The sequence below is a fragment of the Oncorhynchus clarkii genome, chromosome 1 (assembly GCF_045791955.1).
Source record: "Oncorhynchus clarkii lewisi isolate Uvic-CL-2024 chromosome 1, UVic_Ocla_1.0, whole genome shotgun sequence".
In the NCBI taxonomy this organism is placed as follows: Eukaryota; Metazoa; Chordata; class Actinopteri; order Salmoniformes; family Salmonidae; genus Oncorhynchus; species Oncorhynchus clarkii.
The window spans coordinates 23,226,053-23,245,080 of NC_092147.1; the positions used below are offsets into that span (position 1 = coordinate 23,226,053).

General features: G+C 41.6%; 1 protein-coding gene across 12 annotated transcripts in view; it reads left to right on the forward strand.

The window, feature by feature from the left end:
- Nucleotides 1–2,132: 2,132 nt before the first annotated feature.
- LOC139387873 (protein NDRG4-like) overlaps nt 2,133–19,028 on the forward strand; it is a 39,921-nt gene continuing 23,025 nt past the window's right edge. For 2 of the 12 annotated variants that reach the window (XM_071134568.1, XM_071134656.1), the window contains exons 1-4: nt 2,245–2,335; nt 3,548–3,641; nt 3,786–3,865; nt 13,700–13,790. In XM_071134568.1, the coding sequence (XP_070990669.1) occupies nt 3,792–3,865; nt 13,700–13,790 (165 nt within the window). In that variant the 5' untranslated portion in view covers nt 2,245–2,335; nt 3,548–3,641; nt 3,786–3,791. Of the gene's footprint in view, nt 2,336–3,547; nt 3,642–3,785; nt 3,866–9,236; nt 9,283–13,699; nt 13,791–19,028 lie in introns of those variants that run through there. The other 10 variants (XM_071134728.1, XM_071135002.1, XM_071134406.1 and 7 more) reach the window with 9 other exon arrangements.

Here is a 19,028-nt window from a genome sequence, read left to right on the forward strand (position 1 = left end):
TGGCAGAACAGTGCTCGGGTTGGGGTGTAGGGTTCGAGCATAGCCTGAAGGTATGGAGGGGCAGTTACCCTTGCTGCTCTATCGGCAAGCACAATATTCTTGTGGTAGATGCCAGTGAAGTTTGCGGAGGAGCGTGGTGACATGGGAGAACTTGGGAAGGTTGAATACGAGGCGGGCTGCAGCATTCTGGATAAGTTGCAGGGGTTTGACGGCACAAGAGGGGAGCCCAGCCAACAGAGATTTTCAGTAGTCTACAGTAGATGGGAGACAAGGGCCTGGATTAGGACCTGCACCACTTCCTGTGTGAGGTAGGGTCGTACTCTACAGATGTTGTAGAGCATGAACCTGCAGGAGTGTGTCACTGCTTTGATGATAGCAGAGAATGACGGGGGGTCGTCCAGGGTCACGCCAAGGTTCTATGCACTCTGGGAGGGGGACACCATGAAGTTGTTAACCGTGATGAAGAGGTCTTGGAGCTGGCAGGCCTTCCCAGGAGGAAGAGCAGCTTCGTCTTGTCGAGGTTGAGCTTGAAGTGGTGAGCCGACATCCAAGTTGAGATGTCTGCCAGGCACACAGAGGGATGACTCAATAACCAGGACACATTGATTCAATAGGCTGGTCATCGTGCCACAGTCTAACTGATCGCCCAGGTTAAGTCGACTGTGTAGACCTATCTCTAGATACCTTATGATTGATATATATCTTAAGAGAGATACCATACAATAACAAAAAACATTTGTGATTTATCTCAATTAATGTACCAGTTTACCTCCACTTACAAGGAGAAAAATACGTAGAATATAATTTACAGTAATGATTACATTTCATGAACATAAATTCTCATACGTTAGACATAAGCACATTTGAAACCAGGGGCGCAACTTTCACTGGGGACGAGGGGGACATGTCCCCCCCACATTCTAAAATTGCATTCTCCCCACAGTTTTATCACTGGAATGTGATACAAAACGAGGTAACGGTGTGCTTTTGGACCATGCGAAAGCCTTCGACAGATTTATTAATGAAATAAAAAGTTATGTCCCCCCCACTTCTAAAACCAAAGTTGCACCCCTGTTTGAAACCTTTTTTAATTATTGCATACAAACAGTCTCCTCTTAGCTGAGATAAACAAGGTATGAAAGAGATTTTGGCAATCACTCCATCTGGTCTGATAACACTGTGTCTAGTCAGTCTGATAACACTCTGTGTCTAGTCAGTCTGATAACACTGTCTAGTCAGTCTGATAACACGCTGTGTCTAGTCAGTCTGATAACACTCTGTGTCTAGTCAGTCTGATAACACTCTGTCTAGTCAGTCTGATAACACTCTGTCTAGTCAGTCTGATAACACTCTGTCTAGTCAGTCTGATAACACTGTGTCTAGTCAGTCTGATAACACGCTGTGTCTAGTCAGTCTGATTACACGCTGTGTCTAGTCAGTCACACAGTGATGTTCTAAAGTAGGTCACTTTGTCACTGTGAAATGAAGAAAACAGACGTTAATCTAGACGTAAGGGACAACAGAGTGCGTAGAGAGAGGGGAGAGATGTGATGGGGCATGCTCACTGGATTCAGAAATAAACACAGATCCAGTGTTGTCTGCATGATGTCCACTGTGTTTTGATATCATAGGATAAAAAAAATCATGTTCAAAAGTAAACCGTCTGATCCCCGGGAGCCATTGTATTGGTTTATGCCTGTGTGGGTGCGAGGGAGCCTGAGAGAGGCTGACTAGAGTTGAAATGTGTCAAAGGGAACGATAAATCCATTATGTACTATATTTTTTGTGTCATTTTGTGGGTGCTGTTAAAAATAGTATTCTGAAGCTCATGATTGTGAACTTACTGGTGCAGTGGAAGCTTCACTCTTCTGTTTTCAAGAGCAATAATTCTTACCCCAAAATTATCTATCCTTTATCTTCTATCACTCTAAATCGAATTTTTATGACCATATCCTTCTCTCAAGCAGGCTCTTAGCATCTCTCCTTATCTCAATCCTCTATTTAATTTACCTCCCATTCACTTTCACTCTTCCCTGTTTAATTTCATCACCCTCTCCCCTCCTCTCTCCTCCCTCGCCTCTGATCTGTCAGTGTGGTGGCGCTCTCATGCTGCATCATCGGGGATAACACGTGCTCTCTGTTTATTATCAGGGAGGGAGGGAGTTGGAGGGAGGATGAGAGGGTAGCAGAGAACCCATAGAGTAGACAGCCTTTCTCTGTAGCACACACAGACACACAGACCAGAACAGACTGGGGGGAAGAGAGAGGGAAACAGACGCACTGCAAAATCCAGACGCATCAACAGCCACCCTAGCAGCTCAAACCACCACAGCAGGTAAGTTCTTATCTGTCTGTATGTTCACTGTGCTCAGTTTGGATCAGATAACAAAATACCTACATGAGATAGAATGACAGAACACATTTTTGCAAAGCTTGAATTAACTCTTTTGTTTGTGCATAAGGATGTTATATTACATAGATGACGGGAGAGGGAATTGACTGCACATACAGTACAGAGACATTAGCCCCCCAGATCCTCTACTGTCTCCTCCTAGCTGTATAAGTGAGACTCTGACTGTGTCCCAGTGCTGTAGGACAGTGTGCCAGCCTCTGCATTGGCGCGAGTATGAGGTCGTCAGGTTGAATTTATTAACCCTAGAAACAGGAGTGCGTCATATAGATCAGTCCTGCCTTTAGTCGTCCCTGGCAGCCTGTGTATTAACAAGTCATGTAGAGAATATACAGACAACTTTCTTACCGGGTGCAGGCCTTCTGCTTTCCAGTTAAAGGGACTAGCGAACAGCGAACTGCTTTGAGTTGTTGTGTTCAGTTGTGTGTCAGCCGTAGAACACGGTTTACGTTCTACCCTACCCTTCAATAAACAGCAGCCACACAAATCACAAAAGAACCACACTTCATATCTGAGGCCATTGTATGTGTCAGAGTTAGAGATAGAGGCAAGACAGTTGATATTCTGGTCCAAATAGACTGTTACAAGTTTTACAGTCTCAATAAAGAGTTCATCAGAGGGCATTTAAATTGGATATCTGTTACCTCTCCTTTGATACCTGTGTGTGTCTGTAGATGTTCATTTACATGCTGTGTGTGCACGGCCGCCTGCCTTGTTGAATGGTAGTTTCACACTGGGACCTGTAGGAAAAACGTAGCGATTTGAGGCTGAATGTCAGGCCTGACATGTTGTGAGTGATCACCATCTGTCAGAAAAAGGATGGCATGCTCCTGGTCTGGGCTGAAGGTAAATGCTGATATGTATGATTTTCACCCTGTGAGAAATATGTCCTGTTCATTTGTACAGTTTCTGTCGACAAGATAATATGAAATCATATTGGTGCAACCCCAATTCATTGTATTATATAAGACTGGTGCAGAACCCTAATACTGTACATTTGATTATAGGATCAAACGCTTGAACAATTGGACATTAGACACAATGTTCCTGTTATTTAAATCACGCTGTTTATTAGGTTGTATTCTCACCCTGTACAGTGTTAAATAACAGTTATGAGGTCCACTTTTTTTCCTTTAGCATATGCAAGCTCAACAAAGCCCACTGTACGGAACCAGCTCTGATCCTCTGCTGCTTCTGGGTCTGAATAAAACCACAAAGAGCAATATACCCGGTGTGTTTGTTCCTCCATGTAAAGCTGCTCTGTTCCTGTCACTGTAAAAATCGACCTATGAGTCATGATGATATGGCTTAAACTTTGCTGTTCACTTTTTCCCCCTCTTTCTTTCAACCACCACTGGATGATTTTATTTTGTAGTGATAGATGGGGCCCGGATTGTTTTGGAACTTCTCTTCAAAGGCTAACTGCTCGGTGCCGCAGAGCCTGCTGCAGACCATGTACGTAGTGCCTTTTGGAATGGACTTCATGTACTGTATATAGCTTCCTTAACTTGTTTTTGGCATCTAGTACATCACTCCTTCCATTCACTGTCAGTCCTTCTTAAAGTCATGGGCTGATGACTGCAGTGTTCCACACCAAGGCCTAGCTTGTGGCCTGCAACTCATTGTGCTGGAGTACAAGCCAATGGCCAATCACTGCAGAGCATTGGACCACAACTCATGGATCTGATTGCTGCTCGGTGTCGGAACATGTCTTTTGAGTCATTCAGCACTTTTTGGCAAAGTTGACAGAGACTCATGAGCCATGGACCAATCACAGCAGAGCACTGGACCAAGACATCATTTGATGAATCGTATCTCACTATCACCCCATTAAGGCCTTATTAATGATAGTCAGAAGAGCTGTAGCCAATCATCACAGCACACATTCTCTATGTGTGTTATATTACCATCCATCAACTTTGAACCCCAGCCATGGCTGTTTCTGTACTGTGTTGTATCAGTCTGTACGGAACTGCATGTTCCACACATCTTGCATGCTAATCATGTCCTTGCTTTAGGGTTTGTGGGTATAGTCTAAAAACTCGGTATTATCATCTCCTTGATAGTCTTTTGGCATAAGGTATCAAGTGGTTGAAACCTGTTGCATATTTCTCTGTTTAGGCTTTTGGATTTGTTTCCTGAGACTAACCACCATACTTACTACTTTTAGTTTTCAATATCTCAAGTACAAATTGTCCGGCTCAATCAAACAACCCGAGTTTGGGGGGCAATAAAGAGACATTGCGTGCTATAGGCCAAACGGTTGTGGATGTTTAGCTTAGAATAGGCAGAGAATGGGTGATTTCATTGAAGGGGATGATGTAGCTAGTTGACATATTGGTCATTGAGTGTGCCTTCACTGGGCGAGGCTGTTGTCACTAACGGCTGACATCTGACATCCAATATAGGGCCTGGCAGCATACTGTACCATGACATAAAACAGGATTTTCTGGCAAATGAAGTCTTCTGAAACAGTAGTGGTCAGTCGGGAAGGTTTTAAGAGCTCCCCTGCCTCTTCCTTCTCTGTTTTGCACGGGTCCCATTGAGAGTCATATGCCGTGCCCTTCTGTCCAGCTTGCTCTGCCCCATAGCATGGGGTACCTAGTGACAGGAGGCAGGGCCAAGCCAGGTCATGCAGGCTGTAGCGACAGCCCTGTGGATTCCTCAGGGGCCACTGTTCTATCAGGCTGTCTCTGATGCCAGCTCTGAGAGCAGCACATACATGGAGATAGAGATAGGCTGCCTCCCAAATGGAATCCTATTCCCTTTATAGTGCACCACTTTCGGCCAGTCCTGTAGGAATATGTCCCATAGGGCTCTGGTCAAAAGTACTGGGAGGCAGCCTATCTCTATCTCCATGTATGTGCTGCTCTCAGAGCTGGCATCAGAGACAGCCTGATAGAACAGTGGCCCCTGAGGAATCCACAGAGCTGTCGCTACCATTTTGTAGTCTCTAAGTTTATCCAATGTAAAAAAAACACAATTTCAAATTTTTCTACATGAGACCGGTTTGAGCCGGTCGGTCACATATTGTACATTACCTTTTACCAGAGCTCTGGTCATAAGTCATGCACTGTATAGGAAATAGGGTCCCATTTGGAATGTTTTAATGCAGGATCTATCAGTGAGCGCAAAGCCTCAGGTATGACCAGTGTTCTTGTTTGTGCTCCCTTCCTCTCTTTCTCCGATATTAATTTGTTAGTGTGTTTAATTGATTTGGTTTCTTGGGTTGTTAGATTCCACAAGCGTGAAGGTGTGGTCTGTGCTCTCTGCTGCTGAGCGCAAAAGGGCCATTTTCTCCTTTGGATGAGTTGGCCTTTAATCCTCTCTAATGTTATCGTCCATATGGCTAATTAATGAGCCGGACCAGAGTTAATTATGTTACTGACAGCAAGAAGGCTTGAAAAATCATGAATCAAGTCGCAGTGCCTTTCTGGATGTTTTTTAGGGATCACCGCTGGGTCAGTTTTACTCAATTTATGGGAAAAACAAACCGTTCAAACACACTTACACACACACACACTGCACACACACACTGCACACACACACTGTACACACACACACTGTATACAAACATAACACAGAGCTGAACCTGGCCCAGTTTCCAGGTATTGATTCTGAATTTGTGCATTTGGTCTGATGCTTCCCCCCACATACACATCCCATTGATTTCCTGTCCAGCAGAATGCTTTTCCCACAGCCTTGTCGTCCCCATCTCCCCATAGCCTCTTTCAGACCCTGGCTGTGTCTATCTCCCTCCCTCACACTCAGCCTCACTCACTCTCTATCACAGACATGAGTCACACAGAATGGACCTTATCCCCCTGTGAGGGAGATTCTCAGTAACCCTCCAGCTCTGCACCCTATGAACTCCATGAGAGTGGGAGAGTGCTGTTACAGTAGATATACATGATGGGGTGGGAATGGAGCAATGCCAGCCAGACTGAGATAGCTGGGGGGGGGGGGGGGGGGGGGGCCAGCTGGTGGAAATGAGATGATGTTAAAAGGAAAAGAGAAGCTAAACCAGATCCTGTTAGAACCCAGCCGGGCTGGGCCGACAGCGCTGCTGGAAGTTGTCATGGCAACAAAGTCTGGGGTCTGGGTAGAACCGAGGCCCGATTAAAGAACAGAGGAGAGGGAGAGAGGGGGATGAGAAAGGAGGGCAGATTTATTTTACCCTCCTTGACCAAATACTGTAAAAGGAAGATCTTCAACCTCACGGAGAAAAATAAACTTCACCTCATCTTCTTTTTACTGGCAGAGAGCAGATTCAGAGAGCAGATTCAGAGATCAGATTCAGAGATCAGATTCAGAGAGCAGATTCATGGAGCAGATTCAGAGAGCAGATTCAGAGATCAGATTCAGAGAGCAGATTCAGAGAGCAGATTCAGAGAGCAGATTCAGAGAGCAGATTCAGAGAGCAGATTCAGAGAGCAGATTCAGAGATCAGATTCAGAGAGCAGATTCAGAGAGCAGATTCATGGAGCAGATTCAGAGAGCAGATTCAGAGATCAGATTCAGAGAGCAGATTCAGAGAGCAGATTCAGAGAGCAGATTCAGAGAGCAGATTCATGGAGCAGATTCAGAGAGCAGATTCAGAGATCAGATTCAGAGATCAGATTCAGAGAGCAGATTCAGAGAGCAGATTCAGAGAGCAGATTCAGAGATCAGATTCAGAGAGCAGATTCAGAGAGCAGATTCAGAGATCAGATTCAGAGAGCAGATTCAGAGAGCAGATTCAGAGAGCAGATTCAGAGATCAGATTCAGAGAGCAGATTCAGAGATCAGATTCAGAGAGCAGATTCAGAGATCAGATTCAGAGAGCAGATTCAGAGAGCAGATTCAGAGAGCAGATTCAGAGAGCAGATTCAGAGAGCAGATTCAGAGAGCAGATTCAGAGAGCAGATTCAGAGATCAGATTCAGAGAGCAGATTCAGAGATCAGATTCAGAGAGCAGATTCAGAGAGCAGATTCAGAGAGCAGATTCAGAGAGCAGATTCAGAGAGCAGATTCAGAGAGCAGATTCAGAGAGCAGATTCAGAGAGCAGATTCAGAGATCAGATTCAGAGATCAGATTCAGAGATCAGATTCAGAGAGCAGATTCAGAGAGCAGATTCAGAGATCAGATTCAGAGATCAGATTCAGAGAGCAGATTCAGAGAGCAGATTCAGAGAGCAGATTCAGAGATCAGATTCAGAGATCAGATTCAGAGAGCAGATTCAGAGAGCAGATTCAGAGAGCAGATTCAGAGAGCAGATTCAGAGAGCAGATTCAGAGATCAGATTCAGAGATCAGATTCAGAGATCAGATTCAGAGATCAGATTCAGAGAGCAGATTCAGAGAGCAGATTCAGAGAGCAGATTCAGAGAGCAGATTCAGAGAGCAGATTCAGAGAGCAGATTCAGAGAGCAGATTCAGAGATCAGATTCAGAGATCAGATTCAGAGAGCAGATTCAGAGAGCAGATTCAGAGAGCAGATTCAGAGAGCAGATTCAGAGATCAGATTCAGAGAGCAGATTCAGAGAGCAGATTCAGAGAGCAGATTCAGAGAGCAGATTCAGAGAGCAGATTCAGAGATCAGATTCAGAGAGCAGATTCAGAGAGCAGATTCAGAGAGCAGATTCAGAGAGCAGATTCAGAGATCAGATTCAGAGATCAGATTCAGAGATCAGATTCAGAGATCAGATTCAGAGAGCAGATTCAGAGAGCAGATTCAGAGAGCAGATTCAGAGAGCAGATTCAGAGATCAGATTCAGAGATCAGATTCAGAGATCAGATTCAGAGATCAGATTCAGAGATCAGATTCAGAGAGCAGATTCAGAGAGCAGATTCAGAGATCAGATTCAGAGATCAGATTCAGAGATCAGATTCAGAGATCAGATTCAGAGATCAGATTCAGAGATCAGATTCAGAGAGCAGATTCAGAGATCAGATTCAGAGAGCAGATTCAGAGAGCAGATTCAGAGATCAGATTCAGAGATCAGATTCAGAGAGCAGATTCAGAGATCAGATTCAGAGAGCAGACCCCGGCCCACACTGGATGAAAAGAAACTTAGAGGTGGCACTTGACCCTTTTGACTCCATAGACCATGGATGCACACACACATACCACCTGCACCACTGAAAAGTGCAGTTGATGTTTCCGATCAGACTCATTTTAGGTAAATGAAGTTCCACTCATTTCATTAGTACGATGAATAGTTCCTCAGAGAAAATCTAAAATCATATTTGTGGATTTAGGGAATATGAAATTAAGCAGCAGCTAGCAAATAAAAGTAATGAGTCATCTAAACCCAAATCAGTGGGTTTGAAACAGCGTCAACGGGGACAAATATAGACTGTGTAATGATAATTGATTTCACAGTGAGCCATCTTATATAAGGCGGGAGGGAGGGAGGGAGGGAGGGAGAGAGAGCGAGAGAGCGAGAGAGAGTGAGAGAGTGAGAGAGACAGCGAGAGAGAGAGCGATAGAGAGAGAGTTAAGCAGGCAGATTGATGAGGCTGGTGGCTGGTTAGTTCCTAATTAAAACTGATCATGGGCTCATTGTCATGCTTATAAGCAAAGGTCACTTTCAAACAGAGAACAGCAACAGTGTTGTCGCAAAGATAGGAGTGGTTTTGTTTTCAAGTATCTGCAAATTACTTTTATTTTGGATTGTCTGCATCTGGGTTTTGTCGGTTTAAGGGTGTTCATGCTACACAAAGACAGGTTTGGAAACTGCTACTGGCAGAGAGAGAGAGAGAGAGAGCTGTCCAGCTGTTGTTTTTACTGCATCCCAGTCATTAAACAACCTGTCACAGTGTGAAGAAGGGAGGGAGACTCAAACAGAAAATCGTTTGGTGATACCTGAGTCTACATTTCTGCCAGTAAGGTATTTAATCCAGGAAGGACTAGTTGTTAGTCTCATAGGTTTCCGTATTACCCAGACTGTAGATGCTTATTGTGCTGGCAGCCTCTCATTACTGCTTCTTTACCTTTACGTCTTGCTCATCTGTAAATGTTTTATTCAATAAGCTTTATTTTATCTTGTTGCATTTGTTTTTCTAGACAATGAACACGTCGATGTGTCTGTGTGTGCATGCACAATGTGTATATGCAATGTCTACCTGCAACTGTGACTGTGTGAGTGTGTGTGTGCACTCGCATATATGTGCTTGAGTGTGTGAGTCCGTGTGTGCATTGGCTGTATTTCAGGCTGTTTCACACCTGGCCGTGATTGGGAGTCCCATAGGGCAGCGCACAATTGGCCCAGCGTCGTCCGGGTTTGGCCAGTGTCAGCCATCATTGTAAATAAGAATTTGTTCTTACAATTTTTAACAATCACTTTGGCACTAATTTCAGAACCTTGTGGTCATTTTTCAAAACTCTAGACACAAAACTCAAAACGGTCATCACTTGTAACACAGGCTGTCCAATGTTCAAAACATTGCATTGTGCATTCATATCTTTAAAGAAACCTTGCACTTGCAGAATCATTGGTTCAATTAACTTATTTATCATGAAATACCATATGAACATTCATTTAGATCACCCACACACAAGATACCGATATATTCACTGTGTAGTTGTTCGTACAATCATTAAATATTGTAGTACAAAATATGTGATACATGTTTCATTATGTTACTACACGTAAATACATCACTGTAAAAGGACTAGTAGAGAGAATACTACAGACACATTGAACAAAATATGACATTTATTGATGAAATACAATAAAATCACAACAGGTTTCTTTGAATCAAAGCAAAAATAATTAGCAACAAAAAAAGAAAAAACAGTTCAAGGTCAACTGCAGTGTTCCTCACCTGGTTTACTGTAAAACATCACTGCAGTGTTCCTCACCTGGCTTACTGTAAAACATCACTGCAGTGTTCCTCACCTGGCTTACTGTAAAACATCACTGCAGTGTTCCTCACCTGGTTTACTGTAAAACATAACTGCAGTGTTCCTCACCTGGTTTACTGTAAAACATCACTGCAGTGTTCCTCACCTGGTTTACTGTAAAACATCACTGCAGTGTTCCTCACCTGGCTTACTGTAAAACATCACTGCAGTGTTCCTCACATGGCTTACTGTAAAACATCACTGTAGTGTTCCTCACCTGGCTTACTGTAAAACATCACTGCAGTGTTCCTCACCTGGTTTACTGTAAAACATCACTGCAGTGTTCCTCAACTGGTTTACTGTAAAACATCACTGCAGTGTTCCTCAACTGGCTTACTGTATAACATCACTGCAGTGTTCCTCACCTGGTTTACTGTAAAACATCACTGCAGTGTTCCTCAACTGGCTTACTGTAAAACATCACTGCAGTGTTCCTCACCTGGTTTACTGTAAAACATCACTGCAGTGTTCCTCACCTGGCTTACTGTAAAAAACAAAACATTGATTACTGTACTTCTACATTTCCATCAATTCTGTCTTGTGGATTTGGCCACAGGTTCTCTTCCACATCACAATGGTTGTTTTCATTAGCCAAACATCTTGGGAAGAATCTTCGGGCGAATCCAGGCCTGACACTGGTCTGCCGTGATGTCATTGCATGGTGAATCCAGGCCTGACACTGGTCTGCCGTGATGTCATTGCATGGTGAATCCAGGCCTGACACTGGTCTGCCGTGATGTCATTGCATGGTGAATCCAGGCCTGACACTGGTCTACCGTGATGTCATTGCATGGTGAATCCAGGCCTGACACTGGTCTGCCGTGATGTCATTGCATGGTGAATCCAGGCCTGACACTGGTCTGCCGTGATGTCATTGCATGGTGAATCCAGGCCTGACACTGGTCTGCCGTGATGTCATTGCATGCGTCATCCATGGCCTGGAGAAGGGTGGCTTGTTCGTGAGGGCGCCTTGTTCGTGAGGGCGCCTTGTTCGTGAGGGCGCCTATCATATACCTTCCACCTCCATGTGGAGAAAACTTCCTCAATCGGGTTAAGGAAAGGAGAGTATGGGGGTAAGTACAGGGTGGTGAATTGTGGATGGGCCTGAAACCATGCTTGCACCATTTGAGCATGGTGGAACCTGACATTATCCCACACAGTGACATAGGTCATGCCATCAGCTCTACAGACCTGATTTAGTTCATCAAGGAAGGTTACATTCGAACAGCGAATCATGTGGCTGCCTGCAACTCAATATATAGAGTATATCGAGTAGAGAGCTTTAGATGTTGTTCGACCAAACATTAGAATGGGCAAGATGCGTAATCTAAGCAACTTTGACCGTGGTATGATTGTTGATGCCACACATGGTGATTCCAGCATCTCAGAAACAGCTGCCCTCCTGGGATTTTTATGCACTACAGTCTCTAGAGTTTACAGAGAACGGTGCGATAAACAAAACACATTCAGTGAGCGGCAGTTCTGTGGGAAAAACACCTTGTTAATGAGAGAGGTCAGAGGAGAATGTCCAGACTCATTCAAGCTAACAGAAAGGCCACAAATGCTCAAATAACAGCTGTTTAAAACAGTGGTGTGCAGAAGGGCATCTCTTAACATACAACACCGTGAATAATTCAGGCTGTTGTGGAGGCATAAGGGGGTTCTACCCAGTACTAGATAGGTGTACCTAATAAAGTGGCCGGTGAGTGTACAGTCATGTAAAATCTGAAAACATGGTCTGGAAAAGTGGTACATGGGACCATAGAAACAGTGTCTGATAAAGAATGATGATGAAATATTATATCCAATGTCAATGGATCTCGTTATCCTGAAACTTTCATGATCTTAACATGGAATATTGTTCGTCAGTTTCCATAAAACTATGCATTAAGAGTAATGCAACAGTAACATTTTGAGCAGTTGTATCAATTGATAGTTAGATCATTGTAATGAAATGAATAGAAAGTCAGTCTGATGTAATGTGTGAATTGCATTTTGAAATGGTAATACTTTGATGTTAAGTTGTGTCATTTTGAACAGGTGATTTTAGTTCAATGAACAGATGATCTTTGCTGTATGTGTATTGTATCCAAGAAATTGGATAAAGTGTTAGAGTTTTCAAAAATTTGCATTTTGATCATTGGTTATGAGTTTTGTGTCTAGAGTTTTGAAAAATGACATCAAGGTTCCGAAATTAGTTTCAAAGTGATTGTAAAAAACTGTAACCGGCTTGCCTAGTTAAATAAAGGTTACATTCTGCTCTGTTCTAAATGGGTTTAGCGGTGCCTCTGTGTCCACTGACATCAGCCACACTGCTGGAGTTTAATTATATCCTAATGGGGAAGCTCACTGTCTGACTGTCTGGCTGGGTCCTCAGACCTGCTTTCTTCAACAGTCTATGACCCAATCCATGAGCTGAAACCACTGGAGACCCAAAGAGAACAGACTACTACTGTTAAATCTGTTTTCCACCAGAATGTATTCTCTACTGTACACCAGAATGTATTCTCTAATGTACACCAGAATGTATTCTCTAATGTACACCCGAATGTATTCTCTAATGTACACCAGAATGTATTCTCTAATGTACACCAGAATGTATTCTCTAATGTACACCAGAATGTATTCTCTAATGTACACCAGAATGTATTCTCTAATGTACACCAGAATGTATTCTCTAATGTACACCAGAATGTATTATCTAATGTACACCAGAATGTAATGTACACCAGAATGTATTCTAATGTACACCTACTGTACACCAGAATGTATTCTCTAATGTACACCTAATGTACACCAGAATGTATTCTCTAATGTAATGTACACCCGAATGTATCTAATGTACACAGAATGTATTATCTAATGTACACCCGAATGTATTCTCTAATGTCTAATGTACACACCATGAATGTATTCTCTAATGTACACCAGAATGTATTCTCTAATGTACACCAGAATGTATTCTCTAATGTACACCAGAATGTATTCTCTAATGTACACCAGAATGTATTATCTAATGTACACCAGAATGTATTCTCTAATGTACACCAGAATGTATTCTCTAATGTACACCATAATGTATTCTCTAATGTACACCAGAATGTATTCTCCATTCAGCTACTGTGCATCCATGGACCTCCCTTTACATGTCCAACATAAAGGGACTAAGGAAACATTGGGAGGCTGGTGAATCAATTATATTGGAAAAAGTAGAATATGGACTCGCCCAGGCCCAGCCACAGAAACCATGGTTGATATATTGTAGATAATTATTGGGGGAAGAAACCTTATGATAGGGGTTTGCTGCAGGGATTTGAGTTGGTGGATGGATTTAAGAGGTTTTACTAAAGTAACAAAGTGGGCTATGTAATCTCAGGTGTGCATTGCTATGGTGATTGCAGGTTGCTCTCCAGGATGGCTGGGATGAAGGAGCAGCAATTTACTGAGGAGAAACCCCTACTGCAAGAACAAAGAGGACAAGACACTGAGATGGTGAGCATTTTCTTTATGTGTGTGTGTGTGTGTGTGTGTGTGTGTGTGTGTGTGTGTGTGTGTGTGTGTGTGTGTGTGTGTGTGTGTGTGCGCGTGCGTACGTGTCTGTTTGTTAGTTATTTTGTGCATGCGTGCATTGGAATACTCATTTATTTTTGTGCAATTGTGCGAGTGTGTGTAGTTCATATAATAGCGTATTTGTGTGTGTCCTGGTTGGGAAACAGAAAATGTGGTTAATTGTGTAGGAGGGATTCATCATACGCTGCATTAATATTCCCATTTAGGAGTGTGAAAGGATGGGGGAGTTGAGAGGCGGCAAGGTCTTACAAAAACCAGTGACTGCAACAGTATACTTCTCTTAGCATAATAAGTCATTCAGTAAACTCTTGAATGCTGTGACTGAACATGAGGAGCAGAAGAGAGGTGGCATCAGTAGAGAAAAGAAGTGCTAATCACATTGATTAAAATGCCAACTGTCTGAGAGGATATGTCACAGTCATTTATACACTTCACTGACATTCTTGATAATGATTGACAGAGTGGAGAAACGGATTACTCAGACAATATCAAGACAGTGGCCGTTAAAACACAGAGGCCAAGTAAAAATGTGTTAATCAAAGCAATGTTGATTATTGCTGATTATTACATAGTGGTAATTAACCATGAGGACTTACAGTGCATATTGAAGTAAAGAGCTATGTGGAGTGGATGTGTGACCCAGATTCATTTGTTTCCTTTAAAAGACTGTGTTCTGATTTGATCAGGATGACATCATGACAGCAGCTTATCCAGACAGCCTTGCCTCTCTTGTCCTCCTCTACGTGGGTCATGACCTCCCAGGTCTGTTAGGTACAGATATAGGATCTTAATTTGATCTCTTTTGTTGATGAGAATGTTCCTACACAACAATAAATGCAAACGTGAAGTGTATTTAAGGTTTTCCACTTTAAAATGTCATACTTGATTTGCCCTAACTTCAAATGTATTACCCTACAAAAATTGGCCATTAATTATAATCCACAAAATAAATCACATTTCCTTTTGCTGCAGGTTTATTTTCCTGCTGCAGGATTATTTTCCTGCTGTAGCAAACTGGCTCAAATTAAGATCCTACATCTGTAGTCTTCACCCCTCCAGGTCTCTCCCGACCTGGACCTCTGAGGTGGACTGATCAGCCATTGTAACACAGCTCTGTTTGTGTTTATGACACAGAGAGACCAAGGGTGGTGTAAGAACGCACTCCCCTGTGCAAACCCTGCACCTCTCACCGCCCCCTCTTCCTCAAGCCACCCCCAACAACAATGGCATGTGATCAGGAAGCACTGGCTCCGCCAGACCCGCAATCAGTCCAGTGGGCGCATAATTACAAACCCAGAACACGCCCTGCAGGGGGACAGGTCCCCTCGCCCAGTGGGGCACCAAATCTCGGATTCCTTCAGCTGTGCTATTGGTTGCTCCTTTACATAGCTTATCCTCACCTGCAACACATGCTGAGTCACAGAAATATGGAGGCCTACAGCCTATAGTAATAGAATCAGCAGGGTGCCAAACTTCCAGATAATCACACAGGATAATTTCATATAGAGAAATGTTCAACTTCCTTAAGAACAACATGCATCCAGCCACCACCAGCACAGTGCCACAGCTCTCTCCCCCACCATGCTGTGCTACTGCAGTCACATCTGGGCTCCAGAGGACAAGAGTGACACCTGCTGGTCCGACCGCCCCACTGAAGCACCTCACCTGCTGTCTCTCCTCTAAGAACAAGTGCATGACATACCCATTCTCTCTAGTCGTGTCTCTGATCTTAATGGCATCACCCTCTATCAATGGACTGCTGAAGTGTTCTGATAATAATGCAACCATGTGACAACTTTCTTCTTTTTTTCACTTTCTTTTTTTTAATGTATAATCCTTTTGTGTTTCCTGAAACCACTGTATATGAATGCACTAGGATTGCACCTTCAGGATCTCTAAGGGTTAGGGGACTTTTTTTCTTAAACCACTCTAATGATGCTTGTTCTGATTCAACTACAGTATACCCTATATATATCATCTCTCTATATACAACCTCTCTATATATAACCTCTATATATATACAGTGCCTTGCGAAAGTATTCGGTCCCCTTGAACTTTGCGACCTTTTGCCACATTTCAGGCTTCAAACATAAAGATATAAAACTGTATTTTTTTGTGAAGAATCAACAACAAGTGGGACACAATCATGAAGTGGAACGACATTTATTGAATATTTCAAACTTTTTTAACAAATCGGGCGTGTAAAATTATTCAGCCCCCTTAAGTTAATACTTTGTAGCGCCACCTTTTGCTGCGATTACAGCTGTAAGTCGCTTGGGGTATGTCTCTATCAGTTTTGTACATCGAGAGACTGACATTTTTTCCCATTCCTCCTTGCAAAACAGCTCGAGCTCAGTGAGGTTGGATGGAGAGCATTTGTGAACAGCAGTTTTCAGTTCTTTCCACAGATTCTCGATTGGATTCAGGTCTGGACTTTGACTTGGCCATTCTAACACCTGGATATGTTTATTTTTGAACCATTCCATTGTAGATTTTGCTTTATGTTTTGGATCATTGTCTTGTTGGAAGACAAATCTCCATCCCAGTCTCAGGTCTTTTGCAGACTCCATCAGGTTTTCTTCCAGAATGGTCCTGTATTTGGCTCCATCCATCTTCCCATCAATTTTAACCATCTTCCCTGACCCTGCTGAAGAAAAGCAGGCCCAAACCATGATGCTGCCACCACCATGTTTGACAGTGGGGATGGTGTGTTCAGGATGATGAGCTGTGTTGCTTTTACGCCAAACATAACGTTTTGCATTGTTGCCAAAAAGTTCAATTTTGGTTTCATCTGACCAGAGCACTTTCTTCCACATGTTTGGCGTGTCTCCCAGGTGGTTTGTGGCAAACTTTAAACAACACTTTTTATGGATATCTTTAAGAAATGGCTTTCTTCTTGCCACTCTTCCATAAAGGCCAGATTTGTGCAATATACAACTGATTGTTGTCCTATGGACAGAGTCTCCCACCTCAGCTGTAGATCTCTGCAGTTCATCCAGAGTGATCATGGGCCTCTTGGCTGCATCTCTGATCAGTCTTCTCCTTGTATGAGCTGAAAGTTTAGAGGGACGGCCAGGTCTTGGTAGATTTGCAGTGGTCTGATACTCCTTCCATTTCAATATTATCGCTTGCACAGTGCTCCTTGGGATGTTTAAAGCTTGGGAAATATTTTTGTATCTAAATCCGGCTTTAAACTTCTTCACAACAGTATCTCGGACCTGCCTGGTGTGTTCCTTGTTCTTCATGATGCTCTCTGCGCTTTTAACGGACCTCTGAGACTATCACAGTGCAGGTGCATTTATACGGAGACTTGATTACACACAGGTGGATTGTATTTATCATCATTAGTCATTTAGGTCAACATTGGATCATTCAGAGATCCTCACTGAACTTCTGGAGAGAGTTTGCTGCACTGAAAGTAAAGGGGCTGAATAATTTTGCACGCCCAATTTTTCAGTTTTTGATTTGTTAAAAAAGTTTGAAATATCCAATAAATGTCGTTCCACTTCATGATTGTGTCCCACTTGTTGTTGATTCTTCACAAAAAAATACAGTTTTCTATCTTTATGTTTGAAGCCTGAAATGTGGTAAAAGGTCGCAAAGTTCAAGGGGGCCGAATACTTTCGCAAGGCACTGTATATATAACTTATCTCTATATATCCTCTCTATATATAACCTCTACATATAACCTTATAACCTTTACATATAACACTTATATATAACCTCTATATATAATCTCAATATATATAACCTTTATATATATAACCTCTATATAAATAACCTCTATAGATATAACCTCCATAGATATAACCTCTATATATAAATAACCTCTATAGATATAACCTCTATATACAAAACCTCTATATACATAACCTCTATATATATAACCTCTATATACAAAACCTCTATAGATATAACCTCTATATACATAACCTCTATGTACATAAACTCTAGAAACATAACCTCTATAGATATAACCTCTATATATAAATACCCTCTATAGATATAACCTCTATATGTAACCTCTATAGATATACCCTCTATATACAAAACCTCTATATATAACCTCTATAGATATAGCCTCTGTATATAACCTCTATATATATAACCTCTATATACAGAATCTCTAAATATAACCTCTATAGATATAACCTCTATATATACATAACCTCTATATATAAATCATGTTTATATAACCGATATATATAACCTATATATAACCTCTGTAGATATAATCTCTCTATATATAGATATATCCTCGGTAGATATAACCTCTATAGATATAATCTCTACAGATTTAACCTATTTATATAACCTCTATAGATATAACCTCTATTTATAACCTCTATAGATGTAACCTCTATAGATATAACCTCTATATATATAGATTTAACCTTTATAGATATAACCTCTATTTATAACCTCTATATATAACCTCTACAGATATAACCTCTATACCTATAACCTCTCTAGATATAACCTCTCTATATATAGTTATAACCTCTGTAGATATAGCCTCTATATGTTTAATCTATATAGATATAACCTATCTATATATAACCTCTATAGATATAACCTCTATAGACATAACCTCTATATATATCCTCTATAGATATAACCTCTCTATATTGTCTCTCCATATATAACTTCGATAGATATAACCTCTATAGATATAACCTCTATGATAACCTATATTAAAATAGATTTAACCTCTATAGATATAACCTCTATTTATAACCTATATATATCATCTCTATAGATATAACCTATATATATATAACATCTGTATGTACAACCTCTATATATATATATAGATATAACCGCTATAGATATAACCTCTATTTATAACCTTTATTGATATAACCTCTATATATATATAGATTTAACCTCTGTAGATATAACCTCTATAGATATAACCTATATATAACCTCTGTAGATCTAACCTCTAAAGATATAACCTATATATAACCTCTGTAGATATAACCTCTATAGATATAACCTATATATAACCTCTGTAGATATAACCTCTATAGATATAACCTATATATAACCTCTGTAGATATAACCTCTATAGATATAACCTATATATAACCTCTGTAGATATAATCTCTCTATATATAGATATTCCCCTGTAGATATAACCTCTATAGATATAATCTC